The sequence below is a fragment of the Agelaius tricolor genome, unplaced genomic scaffold, assembly GCF_023055355.1.
Source record: "Agelaius tricolor isolate 1412-34295 unplaced genomic scaffold, bAgeTri1.0.p SCAF_14, whole genome shotgun sequence".
NCBI lineage: Eukaryota > Metazoa > Chordata > Aves > Passeriformes > Icteridae > Agelaius > Agelaius tricolor.
The window spans coordinates 12,489,652-12,504,261 of NW_027269274.1; the positions used below are offsets into that span (position 1 = coordinate 12,489,652).

The window sequence follows — 14,610 nt, forward strand, 5'->3', positions numbered from 1 at the left end:
GTGAAATGTCGAAAATTTCAGGTTCTTTACACAGTACTTTGTACATGTTTTGAGATTTCTGTAAGAACAAAAAGGTTTTTGTGTGAACCTCTTGTAAAAACGTAGTTACACCCACTTTATTATGTGTTAATTGTCTATTAGGCTTTGTAATTGGTGTGCAAAGATTGACACTCCTGATACCAGATCATGCTTACAATAAATGTCTGCTATGGTAATTTAATGCCTTAATAGCCTTTTAGCAATCAGTTACATCTCAAATGCACTATAGGGCAATTTCTTTTGTTAACTGAGGCTTTTGCTCACAGTAGATAGTCCATTACAAGTGTACTGCAACTCTGTTTATATTCCACTAAAGCAAAGATGTAACTGCTTTGATCTGGTTTCCATTTAAAGATAATGTAAAAAGACTGTGATGCTTCTTTTCTGCATCTTTTTTCACAGTGCAGTTGAGTTTAGTGATCATCTTAAAGCTCCTTGTTTGCATATCAAACACAGTGTTAATGTTTGTCTTTGTGGATAAGATTTAATATTTAATCTTTTTCACTTGCTAGTAATTTTAAATATTTTTCTCTTGAGAAGAGCGACCCCATTTTATGAACTTGGACAAAAAATAATTTCATTTCTCCCCAAGTAGGGTCGTTGATTGATTATGCCAATTTAAAGAAAAAGCTGTTTTTCCCTATTCCATATGTTTACTTGAAGAATGGAAGTTATGACACATTTTGAGTTTAAAGATCCAACTCCCCAAATTTTTATCTTTCTCAGTAGGACACTGAGGGACATGGCAGCTCGGAGTTCTGAAACCATTTTCTGTGCTTTTTGAGGTATCTCAGCAAGTCAGACTTGCAGAAAGAAGGTGCATGTGTGTGGTTTGAAGAGAGCCTGGTTTCCTCAGGAAATGACATGTGACTCTGCTCTTAGTCTTGCCAGCAACTTTTGATCTCATTGCCTGGTTTCGTGTTTTAGAAGATAGAAGAACTGCCAGAGCAAACGTGCTCCAGTTGAGCAGAAGTGTGTGAAATGTGTGGTTGGGCTGAGAGGTGCCGCTCAGGGCTGGCCTGGCAAGGGAGGCCCCCACAGAGCGTGGCCATTGCTGTCCTTGGTGTGGGCAGCAGCACAGGGGCTGCCCTGAGCTGAGCACAGGCCTGGCCTGGCAGGGGCTCACAGAGGTGGGGACACAGCCTGGGGGACACAGCCTGGGGCTCTGCCTCTGGAAGGACCTTGCTCAGCTGCCCCAGCACGGGCTGCCTGCAGCGGGAGGTGGGGCTCTGCTGCCACCCTGGGTGCTCAGTGCCAAACCTCAGATCTTCAGCTCTGGCTGTGACCATGAGGTCACATCTCACCCCGTGCCTTGTGAGTGCTGCTTCACCTCATTCTGGTGCCACCTTGCTCTCCTGGAAGTAAGAAAGCAGCTTTTATCTTCAATCTTTACCCTGAACAAAGAGCCATAGTGTAACATCAGAATTGCAAACTCGTCCTTCGTTACTGTGCCCCTTCTCCCCAGTGATTGATCTATCAATGTGCTGCATGTCTCTTCTTCTGGGTTTGAAGATCTCAGGCTTGGGAGATCTGCCTGGAGGCCTCTTGGATAACATTCTCAGTGCATCCTGCAGCAGCCTGAAATCCTTGATGTGTGACCCCCACTTCAGTTGGAGGCTGGGGAGAGTATCAGCTGAAGTGAGCTCTTTTCACATCAGTTGTTCATAAAACATTGGTTTTGATGCATTTGGAAATGAAAAATGCTGTCCTGAAAGCACAGATAGTGTTTTATTAATCAAGAGATATAGTGTAAGTGATTGGAAGAAATCCAACAGCTTGGCTCCAGAAACATACTTGATGTATTCAAAAGGAGTAGGATCACTCACCGAGGCTACCAACAGCAGTTCTGGTGTCCATGACCACAAAGGAAACGTTTAATACTTTTGCATCATCACTGATCAAATCAACATCTATTTAATTTTTTCCCTTGTGGTTTGACTCTTACTTCAGCTGCTGTAGTGACTGGGGATATTGTCCTTGTCTTCCAGTACTTTCTGTATAGAGACTGAGAAGCCTGTTCTTTTGTGTTTGTGACTGGGGAGATTTTCAGTTTTTATAGTGAAATATTTCAGTGTTTTCTCTAATGTACCTCGTTGAAACCCAAATACATTAGCTCTCAGCAAGAGTAAGAACCAAGATAAATGTGCTCTATTTTAAAGGCATGGCATTAAAAGTTTCAGAGAGTGTCAGGAAAAAAAAAAACAAACCCAGAACATGCTGGAAATTAAGAACAAAACTGTGTGTGCAGATGTGCAAGTGCTACTAATTTCCTCCACTGGTGGCTCATCACTGTTCTGATTTACAACAAAACGCCATTTTGTGCCTCCCTTCATGTGTCAATGCCTGGTTTTGCAGGGATTGTAATCAAGAAGGAAAGGAAAAAGCATAGGAGTGTATGTATCCATAGAAATTTTATTTTTTTATATGTACTTGTATTTGCATTTTGGAAAAAAACTAGCTCCAGATATCTCCTACTGATAAATGCACTTCTTAAGGAATGTTCTTTGACTGGGACAAAACATAAACAATTTAAGAGCCATCACTGGTATAATGTTATTTTAAAATAGAGGATTCTGTACTTGTAAGAAAATTATCTTAACAAGGTTTCCTGCATGTTCTTGTGAAATGGTCTTGGGCTGAAATTAATGTAGCTAGTGCATTTATATTGAAGAGAGTAGAAAACTTAACTTGTTGCTGGCAAAAGTAGATCTAAGTGAACATTTTCTGTCCTGAGTGGATAGTTTGAATGGAGCTTTAATGGTACCACAGTTTGAACAGGTTTGAGCCCATTGCATTCAGGGTTTCTATAGTAATTACTATGGCAACAGTGATGCAGAAAATGTTCCCACAGGAATCCAGCTGTGAATAATAACTAAGTGAAAACATTTTGCTTTTGCATCTCATGTTAAACATTCCTTCAGTGAAAGTATGGGGGGGTTGCTTACTTAACAGGAAGTAATTCTCTTGCATAGAACCTCACATGTGCTGACAGGTGTGTCTGGTTTCAGAGTAGAAACACCTTTTCAGTGTATTGCTGAAGTATCAGCCCAGAGATCAATGAAAAGTGTTACAAATGTTAGGTGTAATATTTGTCACTGGCTTCAAATGTTCTATGTTGTAAAGAAACTTCTTCAGCCAAATTTGTAGTATAAAATCTGCTCAGGAACTATAACTTAGTTGTCTCTTGAAGAACTATGTAAATAATTTACATATGACAAATACTGCTAATAAACACTGGCTTAGTAGCCTTCTGACCTCACTGTGCAACAAAGGTCAGGATCACACAAGTCACATGGTAGAGGTCAGTATTTGTTGACTTCAGTGTCTATTTATAAATTTCCTTCAAAAACTCTTCTGCTTTTTTCAGAAATAAATTTTTCAGTGTTAAATGAAATATCCTGAGACTGTTTGTTGTTGCATCTAGCTCTCCTTGTACTTGTAAACTGGCCTTTGTGCATACAATTGCCTTGTTCATATTTATTTCACTTTAGTTCAGAACAAAGGGGGAACCAGTCTGGTGTTTATTCATATCATAAACTTTGAAACTTGAAAGCATTTCAGGGCTTGATTTGGTAGCTTCACTGTCATGGAGTAACACAAAATACTTTGGGTACTCTGGGGATTTGTGGCCACAAAGAAAAGTTCTAATGAGTTTTATGTATAGAAAAAGGGAAACTAAACTAGTAAATGTTTGCAAGACTCTGGCAATTATTTTTGAGATCTACAAAAATATGGTAAAGCTGAATATGAATGAAGAGCACTTTGTTAAATATGAGGAGAAAGCAGTTTTCTAAGCCCTGGGGGCTGATAGTTGCTCTTAGAGTTATTTATGCAACTTAATAGGAATTACTGTGCAGATGGAAATGTGATGAAATGGAGGTGAAATCACTATTTATTTGGGCCCCTGTGGTGTACAATCTGCTAGTAATGCAGGTGAAAGTCTTATAAGCAGAAATGTCTTTCTAAGTCTAAAAGCTGCATAGTTTGATCTTGATGGCCTGTATCTATATATCACATGCTGGTATCACAGGCATTACAGATGTTTCAGCTGTGACTCTCTTAAATACCTTGTTGCATTTGTTGTACTTACTGGTCTTGGTAATCTAATAGGTCATAGGTGTTCTCTCCCAGGTTTTGTTGGATGCTTGTGTTTAAAACAACACTCAAAGGAAAGAGATAAAGTATTGTGATTTGGGATTAAAAAAAATTCTAAGTAAAATATCTAGAAATGGCAAAATATTGAACAACTTAAAGCTTTATCCCTCAGATTTGATAAAATATTGCAACATCCCATGAAAGGTTTTGTTATTGATAACATGATGAGGACAAGAGGAAATGACCTCAAGCTGCATCAAGGGAGGTTCAGATTAGACATCAGGAAGGATTTCTTCACTGAAAGGGTGGTCAGGCATTGTTCTTTATTTAACTGACAGTGTGTGGGAGAATTTCTGTTGTCCATGTTGTAGTTATGCCATCATGAAATACTTGCTTGTATTCTGAGCAGGGCCCCAGGATGCTGCAGAATTTAATCTTTGGTGAGGTATTTATGTCCAAGTTATTGACCTGTATGTGACAAAGTAGCTAAGTGGAATTTGCCATGACAGCCTCCAATCCTTTAGGCGTGCTGGAAGGCAGAACAAATGGAGACAGGAAATTGTGGTATGATTTGACTTTTCAAGAGAGGTAGTTACTGCATGCTGAAGAGAAGTCATGGGCATGGCTGCATCCACTGGAAAAGTTCAGTTTCTTGGCTCTGGTGGTGACAGGCCCGTTACAATCTCAAGATAAGATGTTCTGGTCTGTCTGCATGGAGATTGCAGGAGTGGTTCTTGTCACTCAGTGTGAAACCCTTCAAGCAAGAACAGTCTCGCTCAGTGAACCATTATGCTGAAAGTTAGTCCTGTATAACCGATCACATTTAATAAAACCAGATTGCTTTCCTTGTCTGACTGGCTCAGTGCCATGTCCTTGAGAGCAAGGTGTGAAAGTATCACGCGGCTCTCTTGAAAAGGTGTGTAGGAGTGTTGTACTTTTCAACACAGAAAAGTCTCAAAATTGACTATAATGATCCCATACAACATTTTAGTTACAAACCTACAATTTTTGCCCTTTCAGGTGAAATGCAAGCTGTAATGCAGAAAAAATTTGAAGTTGCAAATGAAGGATAAGGAACCAGCAGTACAAAAGTTTTAAAATTGTGTACAGGGTTGACTTGCCTCCAGACGTTACTGGCTTTAAATACTGTTGCCCTCTTTGTTCAGTGCTTCTGATCTCTCTGAATGCCTGTTAGTGAATCACAGCTCCTCAGGAACTCAAGTTTACCTTCAGAAAGAGCCAGATGAGATACATCCAAACAGAAAGGGCTTTCAGAACACACCCATTTCCTTTATAAAGAACACGATGTGGTGGCACTTGAATGGGTTTTGACGGGGTAGGTTCTCTATGGTAGAGATGAAAATGTTATTTGGTTGGATTTTGAACAGCTAAGAAATCCTTGTTTGACTTCTCTGTGTGGAAAGCTTTTTTTTTTTCCTGTCTAACCAGCAAGTATTCAGTCTTGCTAACCTCGGTGGATTTCCCAGCTTTAGGTTCTAGTTTGAAAATAAAACGAAGCAGACTTGTTGTTTTTCCTTGAGCATGAGTGTTGCTGGGCTTTTGCCCTGAGGCTTGGCTTTTTCTGACGGTGATGATGAGGGCAGTTAAACCAAACCATCAGATCTTGTTTCTCCATGGACCAGAGGATCCTCTCTGGCGGTTGGGTGGAAATGAGCAAAACATTTCTTTTGAATAAGCAGCTGTGCTCCTTGTAAAGAATTCAGTGTGTCTCTGAGATGCACAAGTGGGCTGAGGTAATGACTAAAAATTAACAAGCATTATTGCTGTTTTTTCTTCTGAATATAATTGAAACGATACAGGAATATTTTTAGGCTGCATAGTCAAAGTAAAGCTGTGAACTATCTTTGTCATCTCAGCCTTTAATAATATTCATGAAAAAGTGATATTTTTCATAGAAACATAAAGATAACAGCTGTACCTTTGTGCAACAGCAGAAAAGTCTGGGTCTTCCTGCTGGCCAGAGCCAGGATTTCTCTCAGATGTGACCAGAATTCATGGATATCAAGAGGGATGCTTTTGTAGTCCTGTCTATTTTGGCATTTATTGCATCAACCTGCAATAATTGGAAATTAAGAAATAACTTGTTACTTCTTTAAAGCTTTAAATCAAACTTGTTATTCTTCAGAAGGTGAAATGTTACATCATGTGGAATGTCTGAGTTTTAGATTGGAAAGTAGCTGTTCAATTGGCCTTCAGATTTTTTTTTTTTCATCTTTGATAAGGATGTTTTTAATTTTTGCAGGAAATGAATCAAATACAGAAATGAAAAAAAATGCATTTTGTAGCTTCTTTGGGTTCTGTTAGAGCTTCTTTATGGTAGGGTGCATAGATTCACAGTGTAAATAAACATGTTCTGCAGAAAGCATGGGAAAAGAGTAGGTGTGTGACAGCTCAGTGCTACATGTACCTGCTTTGGCTCTGCAGCCACATTCACAGGGGCTGTTTTTCTTTCTTAATGCATTTATGCCAGTTCATGAGAGTAGGACAGTAAAAGATTATGTTCACATTCAGGAAGTCAGCACAGCAGCTGCAAACCAGTCATCTGGTTTTTTCCTTGGTATTTTTGTTTCTCTCAAGACACGAAGTGTTCAGTCTTGCTCTGCTGAGTGGCCTCTCTACCCCCAGTTACCCATTTGTGATGAGCTTGTCTGCAGCATGGGGCCCTGGCAAATCAAACCTGCACCCAGTCTTAGAGTTACTTTGCCTTTAGCAAGAAAAACCCATCAAGTAAACTCTTTGTATGAACTTAAATATTTTCTGAGCCAAATTCTGTTGTGTTAGATTTGTTTTACGCTTCTGGAAAATAAATGGAATTTTCCGCAGTCTCAGTTTGGTGCCAAAATGCTCAGGCTTAGTATAAAAGAGAAATAGTGTTTGAGATTACAAGTGGATAATTCAATGTTTTTTATTAAGTAGGTCAAAGCATGAGCTTTTTTCCTGCTTTTAAAATCAGTACCAAAGGTACATTATTATTACCTGTTATTTAAATATCTGAGAAAGTCTGTATTCAAAACTACTGTTCAAAGGTAAAATGTTCTTGCACATCTCAGGCGTCACCAGGTAAACCACTTTGACATTTTTTGTGCGTGGAATTTAGTATACAACTATTCCAATGTATTAAAATAAAAATAAATGTACTTTCTGACTAGTTTTTTAGTGTACATATTTGATGGGTTGAGCAGATGACATCACAAAGACCAGATCTGAGCAGAAGCTACTATTTATTATTTAACAATATCTTGGTAAAATATTCACAGCTGTAGTAACAACCTTTATTTTTGCAGATTGAAAAGAAATTTTAGTTTGCACAGTTTGTCTCCAACTGGTTTGAGCTTTCCTTTCATTATCTGAGTACTCATGTAGATCTGAAAAATGAGCTTTTATCTTTGAACGGATGTAGCAGAGGAGTATTTTAAACAAAACATGCACAGTTTGGATATTCATATCTTAGAAATACTCTTGTAGTCAGTGATTCTGTGTGCAGATAGACTGGAAGATCAGATGAAAATGTACAAGTTGTGTGAGCTTAATATAAACTGCCATAAACTGTTCACTTAACTTATCATGCTTCAAGGCAGATAAAACATTTTGTTAGTAAATGTAATAGAAACTTTTCAACATTCAGTCTGTATTTTAGTTTTTAGATTCTTTTATACACTTTTACCTACCAATTGCCATTATATAACTAACCCACAGCAAAGTAAAGGTTGCAGAAAAAAGCTCCACTGATTTATTCTGAGAGCCATGTTAATTCAGTGTGTAAAAATATTTTTATAATATATGCATTGTGTGTGTGTGATGGAACCTAAACAGAAAACCCTGTACATCTTAAGACCAAAAGCATTTTATTCCCTAGGCTGAAAAATAGTGGTAGAAGCACCTTGGTCAAAGCAAGTGCCAGAGCACAGAGGGTGTTAATGGTGTCAGAAGTTCCTGCAGTAATAAAAGTTTTGTTTGGCAAAATTCTAAATTATTCTTACTGAACTGCAGGATCACTGGGAGCTGGCAGGTAAGCAAGTCAGTCCTTCCTGGTAAATGTTTCAAGGGGTCTAAGATAGATTTGTGTTGCTAAGGAGTGAAACTGCCATTTCCTGGCTTAGGTTGCCGGTGCTGGAGCTGAAAGGTGAAATGGAGGATATGCAGTTAAAACTTGTGCTGATGAGGAGGAGCAGTTTGTCACACAGAGGGATGAGCTCAATGCTTAGTTTCTCCAGGGCTGCCTCTTCAAGGGACAGACCCCACTTGTACTTTCCTCACAGTGGAGGGACTTGGTTTCAGGTTTTATTCCCAAGGTAAACTTTCCATAGCGAGCCCCAAGCCAAGCTCAGATGGAGGGTTTGGTGAGCCCTCCCTCCCACTGTCTGCAGAGTTCCTTTATATCCCCTTTATATCTTTTAGTCTTTCCTTCTTAACACTGTGGTGCTCAGGAGAAAATGTTTTGGTGCCCTTTTAGCTAAATGAAAAGAGATCCATGTGTAAGAAAGGTCACATGTTAGAAATTGCAGCTCTGAGACTCTTGTTGTAAGTAACTTCAGGGAGGAACTCCTCCTCTCTCAATCTCTGTGATCTCACCAGGATCTAGTCTGTGATAACCCATTTGATGCATTTCAGGAGTGTTATCACAGTGCATTCAGTTATAGGAACCATCTCTGGCTCACCCTTGACATTTGAAAAATCCTTACTATGGTATCTGAATAATTTATTTTAGATTTACATGCCTCTAAAAGTCAGTTCTGTTCATTGCTTTTAATGCCCATTAATAGCTCCTCTTTTTTTCTTCAAGCTAATGTTTTATTTTGTTCTATCTAATACCTACTTATGCCAGTGATGATTTTTATTATTGGTCTTGTGAATTATTTTGTTATGAAACTAGGTGCATCTAATACACTATTGGACACTTATCCTTCCTACCAAAGTCTAATATCCATTGACTGTTGCAAAAATAGAAATGCTTGACAGTTTTGTATTTAAAATATCAAATAGCTCTTTAGTATTTTAATAGTTTTATAACACAAGCTGTTTCTTAATTAGCTCAAATCCTGCAGCACTTCAGAAAGGATTTATCCAGTAAACGGAATGATCTGAGGTAACACTAGAAACGTGTTAGTAGAAAAAAAAAGAGCAAAACATTAATTTAAAATGTGTTTGAAAAAGCTGCAATGCTTTATTTCTTGTTCAGTACAGTTTTCATTGATGTTGACAGTGGGAAGACCAAGTGATCAAAATAACTTTAAGATAGTGAAGGACCAAACTGAAAACTTTAAATAAGGTTTTGCTTTTGACAGAACTAAATTTTGTCACTTGAGGTGCATTTGAAAATCAGATGTATGTTACTTCATTTTAATTTGGGGGTGTGTTAGGCTGGAAAATGTTGGTTCAGAATGGTGATTGTAAACAACTTACAAATGTGTTTAATTTAGATCATCCCTAGTTATGGAACAGTGAGATTTCTGTAACAGTCAGGGAAATGGAGGGGATAGTTCTTCTGCAGTTCTAATATCTCAGTACCTTTGAGATGGGCTGTATGAAGTGCTTGTTTGTGATGGGAAAGGAGACTTGGAACATTCACTGTGTTCCAGACTTCAAATGCCTCTGGTAGAGTAGAAAATAGGGAATGCTTCAGTCTGGTTTTAGAAGAGTGCTGCACACATTGGGTGGAAAAAATATTTTGTGGAAAATTTTGTTGTACTCCAATATCCGATTGGGTCAGCAAGTCATGGAGGAGCATACAGTGGCCTGCATATGCTTCTCTCAGTTTTTAATTAGCTCCTTTTGGTAAAACTGCTGCTACATTTAAGGCCCTTTAATAATGCCACAGTAGCAGTAAAAAGAAGAGTTAGCAGACCTTGTGAATGGTGGGGAGAGTCATTCTCATCAAAATGAAGTAAGGCTCTTGAGTGATAAGAGACAGGAGGATACCTATTGTGATATCTATTGCAAAATGCAGATTTGATGTGTTTGCTCTTAATAAAGACTGTCTGTTTTTGTGTAGCCTGCGTTGCTGTCAGTGAATGGCAAAGCTACAGACTGCTGATAACAATTGCTTAGTCATCCTTCTTCTGCTGGATGGACTTTAGTTGAGTGTAGATGGATGATATGACAAATTTATTGCTTATTACAGAGTTCTCAGTTTTTATTACTGAATGATTGGGGGGATAGATAATTTTTAATCAAGTCATTAATTTCCCTTGAAATATTGTCTAAACTGTCATAAACTGAAGTTGAAATATCTTTTGCTTCCCCTACATTCATCTTAGTTAGCATAGAATTACTGCAATTCTTAACAAAATTGGAAAACAAAGGCACAGAAAGCATTAAAATATAAGATAAAAATGATGAAATGTAAGTTCAAACATATATTTTTTTTTCAAAATTATCACAGAGCACAACTTTACAGAAAGCTCACAGTACTTTCTCAAAAACCTGACTGGTTTCCAGTGTGAGATCATCTGGATAAAAAGGTGCAAAGCACCATTAAGACAATTGGTAATTTGTGTAACTTGCTCTTGTTTCTCACATTCTTCTCTTTTTATAATGCTCTTACTGTTCCAGTGAGGCTTTTATGTTAGAAATTGAATTTGAAAATATTTTAACTTGGAAAGCTGTAGTGGAGGATTTATTAGTGGGACAACTAAAGTCTTTTGTGCGTGCTGCCTTCTGCTCTTTACCAATGCACTTCAATATCAACATTTTTTTTCTGGTTGGCAGGCTGGTACAGTGAAAAACTAAGAAGATTTACATCTCAAGCTCTGATGTTACAAAAATTAATTGTCATGATTATAATTGTTTGTGATATGCTGGCATCTAAAAATATTTACTGTGATCACAATTCTATGATGTGTTTTAATGAATATGAAAACAAAAATGTTCATACACCAAATATTTTACATCAAAAAATAGAAGATGGAAAAAAAGGCAGTGGAAACTATTAATATCCTGATTGTATGAAAAAAATATGGTGTGTTGGAGTCCTTCAGGAACTATAAGCAGCAGGAAGAACTTGTGTGTTAGTTCAGTGCTTTAACGTTGTGTTATTGTTGGATGGTGAGATTTGACAAGCAGCCATTTAATTTGCTGGTTTGTAACCAGGTTTTTGTGTTCCTGTTATTTGTGGTCATTTCTGTAACCTGTCTAATTGCAAGGTTGGAGTTGCAGCGTGCTCAGCACTTGGGTCCTGCTGCCAAACCATGTGTTGGCCTGCTCAGCTTCAGCAGGTCACTCGAGCTTTGATCTGACTTCATGTGTAAAATCTCAGCAATGTTTGCCTACCTTTGTGAACTAATTGAGGATCTTACTGGTAAAAAGCACCCATTAGGAGAGAAGTGGGCCATGTTATGGTTATTTTTCAGAAATAATTGACCAGTCTTAATTATAGGGTAGGAGAAGGATTTTTGGAAGGAGTAAAAACAGAAGTCAGCTTTAGTTTTTAGTGTCAACAAGAGGCTGGCTAACTTGCTGTTTCACAGCTTTGTGTAGCTGCACTGTCATGATTAAAGGCTCTGACATGTCCCCCTCCAGTCCGGCTGCACCATCTTGCATCAGGTGGCGAAATTGCGGCTTCACAGACTGTTTGGGTCAGGGCTGTCTCTGCTGAAAATCAGTGGGAGGAATAAGTTGATATCAAACATCAAGTCAGAGCATCTCTGAATGCTTGAAAGGCTGCCATGTCCCTTAGTGCTCAGTTTGAATTAAAACATGTAACTGCACTGAAGACAGAAGCCTGTCAGAGGTGCAGCCAAGGAAGTCTCTCAGTACTTGAAGTGTGTGTTTTTCTTTTCTCCCTCTATTGTCATTCTGTTACTGAGATAGAAAATATGGCAGCTGAAAATGTAAACACATTTCTTTGTCTCATCTTGCAGGCCGAAACAGCAGCAACAGAATAATTTTTCCTTGTTTTCTTCCACCAAGGGCTGGAATTTCAGAGGGGTAAGTTTCATATTGTTTTGTTCAGGGTATAACGTTCCCTTCTGTTGCAGTGGAACTTGGAAGTTAAACCATGATCTCGTAGGACTAAAATCATGGCAAACAATTAGACCGAAACTTTTAGTTTTGTACCCTCCTTAAAAGGTTTTCTAACAATACCAGGTTTTTTTGTTTTTTAAAATGTGTTTGATTGTATTATTCTGAGGTGTGCAGGACATAATCACACTGTACGTTAACCTACTTTAAATTAAAAAAAATAGAATGTGTTTTCATATCTGAAAATGAATAATGGAAACTGGATGATGCTGTTTAATTCTAATACAGATATTTGTAAAGTTATTGCAAGTTTACATATGTGAACTTTGCAGAAGTACAGTTAAATCATAACAAAAATTATGTGGGTCTCTTACAAGGCAGAAGGGAATAGGTTTTATTTGCTTGGCTGAATAAGGAAATGTGGAAGCTTGTGTCTTCCCAATGAAACTGAAAAGATACATGAAAAAGCAATGCAAATGACATTAAAAGTCTTTATATTTGCTCGTGGTATCAGGAGCTTTTATTCTTGTCCTCTTCAGGTTTCAGAGGTAGCTTATTAGCAGGTTAATTTGTTCAGAGAGTCAGCCACGTGATCCTCTCTCTGTCCCATATGGCCTGTGAGCCCTTCCACACCATTTGGTGTAAAACCTCATGTCATGGTGGTTTGTGGCAATGGTGTGTTCACCATGTGTGTAAGCACTGGAGCCTGGGATACAGTCCAGGGGAAGTCACTGCATGTTGTATCCAAGTCATACTAATATTTTGGTTAAAGGAAAGGCTTTTCTGCCTTGCAGACTGCTTAAATATAATGAACACTAAATTACCGTTAATGTGGACTGAGTTGTATTTGGGAGACCTTATAAATTTGTTTACTCTGAGCTTCTTCCAACAAAATAGTTAAGTAGACAGACATTACTTAAATGCTTTGCTGAAAGAGTTAATGGCATTGATGGATTTACTGATGTGTGTTGTTCATAATATGGTCAACTTCATTAAAACAAAAAATATTTTTCACTGAATTTTGCACTCTAATTTGGTGTTTTAAGCAGAGCATCCACTATTGTTTAGTGTGAGCTTTTTGTTGTCATTGTTTCTTGTGTTGCACCAGGGTGAAGTTGTCTGTGATACTGAGAAAATAGTTCCTTCACAAGGGCATGGTCAAGAGTGTAGGCAAAATACCAACAATATCTAAGCTGTAGATTAATTATACATTTCAGAGGCAGTATAAAAATTGACTCTAGTGTTCCCTTCAGTTCTCTCCTAGCTATGCTGTAAAAGTAATTGTGGAAGAAGGTGGGTATGAAAATAGTGGGAAGAGTACTGTAGGTATGTGTTAAAGCTGAAGAAAGAGTGATCCCAAGTTCAGAGCAGAAGCTCACTGAAGTGAAGACTTAGGGCTGGTTTCACAATGGCAGCATGAGGTCTGTGATGCTGTGTGGTGCAGGTGGAGTAAGCTGTCCCCAAAGAATGGAAACTGGGGAGTAAAATCCTTCAGAATCAAGAACCTGAAAGCAGATAGGAATAGTAGTATTAGAGAGCAAACAGGCAACAAGTTAGTGGATCTTCAAGCTGCTTCCTTCATGTGTAGAAATGAAGATCTGTGGCAGGTAGCTACCACCTTATTTTTAAGGAAATTGTAAGATACTGACACAGATGTCAAGTTCTACAGCTGTAATATTTCATACAGTGTGTAGTAGGCAATTGCAGTTAATTGTTAGACATAAATGGCTGCATCAAGGGAAGAACCTGTTTGAGTTGTTCACTTGATCTGATTGGATGCTGAAGCCAAGATAGCTGAGCACTGGTAAAGAGAGAGCTAAGTGTCTGTTGATATTTGCATTGTGTGAGCATTAATTTTATTTTGATGGATGGAAAAAATGTGTTATGAAAAGCCCAGTGGGCAGACTTGAAGCCACATAGGTTTTCATAGAGATGGTGACAGATAATAGGTTGGCTGTGATGTCTTTTCTCAAACAGGACTAAAACCTTACTGGCTAAAATAACTAGGTTAATGTTGACAGTGGAGCAGAGCCACAGATGAGTGTAACAAACACAACTCTGGAGCTGACTTATTCATGGCTATGTTTTTTTTTTACTTTTATTTCTATTATTACAGACTGTAATACAGGATCATTTCAACAGTCACAAATAATAACAAAGAATAAAGTGATTAGCACAGAATTGCAACATTGTGCTCATCTCCTTGTCCTCGCTCTGCAGTCAGTTCACTCAGTTGCACTGTCTCAGTATCACGCTGATACAAGGACACGTTAAAGAAACCTGGAAACGACACCAACGTAAACCTCAGAGTAAGATAAGGAAGGCCCGGATGTGACACATTTACCAAAGAAACTCCTCTGCACTTCTCTTTTCCTTACTTAAATTTGTCAGAAGAGGCAGATTTCCATCTTGAGCAGCACTTTTGAGTTCCATGGTTAGAGGTCATGTTCAAGTCTCTCAATGGGGATTTTCATGTCGGAATGACATCACGTTTCT

At 38.2% G+C, this 14,610-nt stretch overlaps 1 protein-coding gene across 2 annotated transcripts in view; it reads left to right on the forward strand.

Annotated features, from left to right (window-relative positions):
* ARHGEF3 (Rho guanine nucleotide exchange factor 3) overlaps window positions 1-14,610 on the forward strand; it is a 107,173-nt gene that overhangs the window by 21,617 nt on the left and 70,946 nt on the right. For both annotated transcript variants that reach the window (XM_071439737.1, XM_071439738.1), the window contains one exon: window positions 12,015-12,081. In XM_071439737.1, the coding sequence (XP_071295838.1) occupies window positions 12,015-12,081 (67 nt within the window). The remainder of the gene's footprint in view (window positions 1-12,014; window positions 12,082-14,610) is intronic.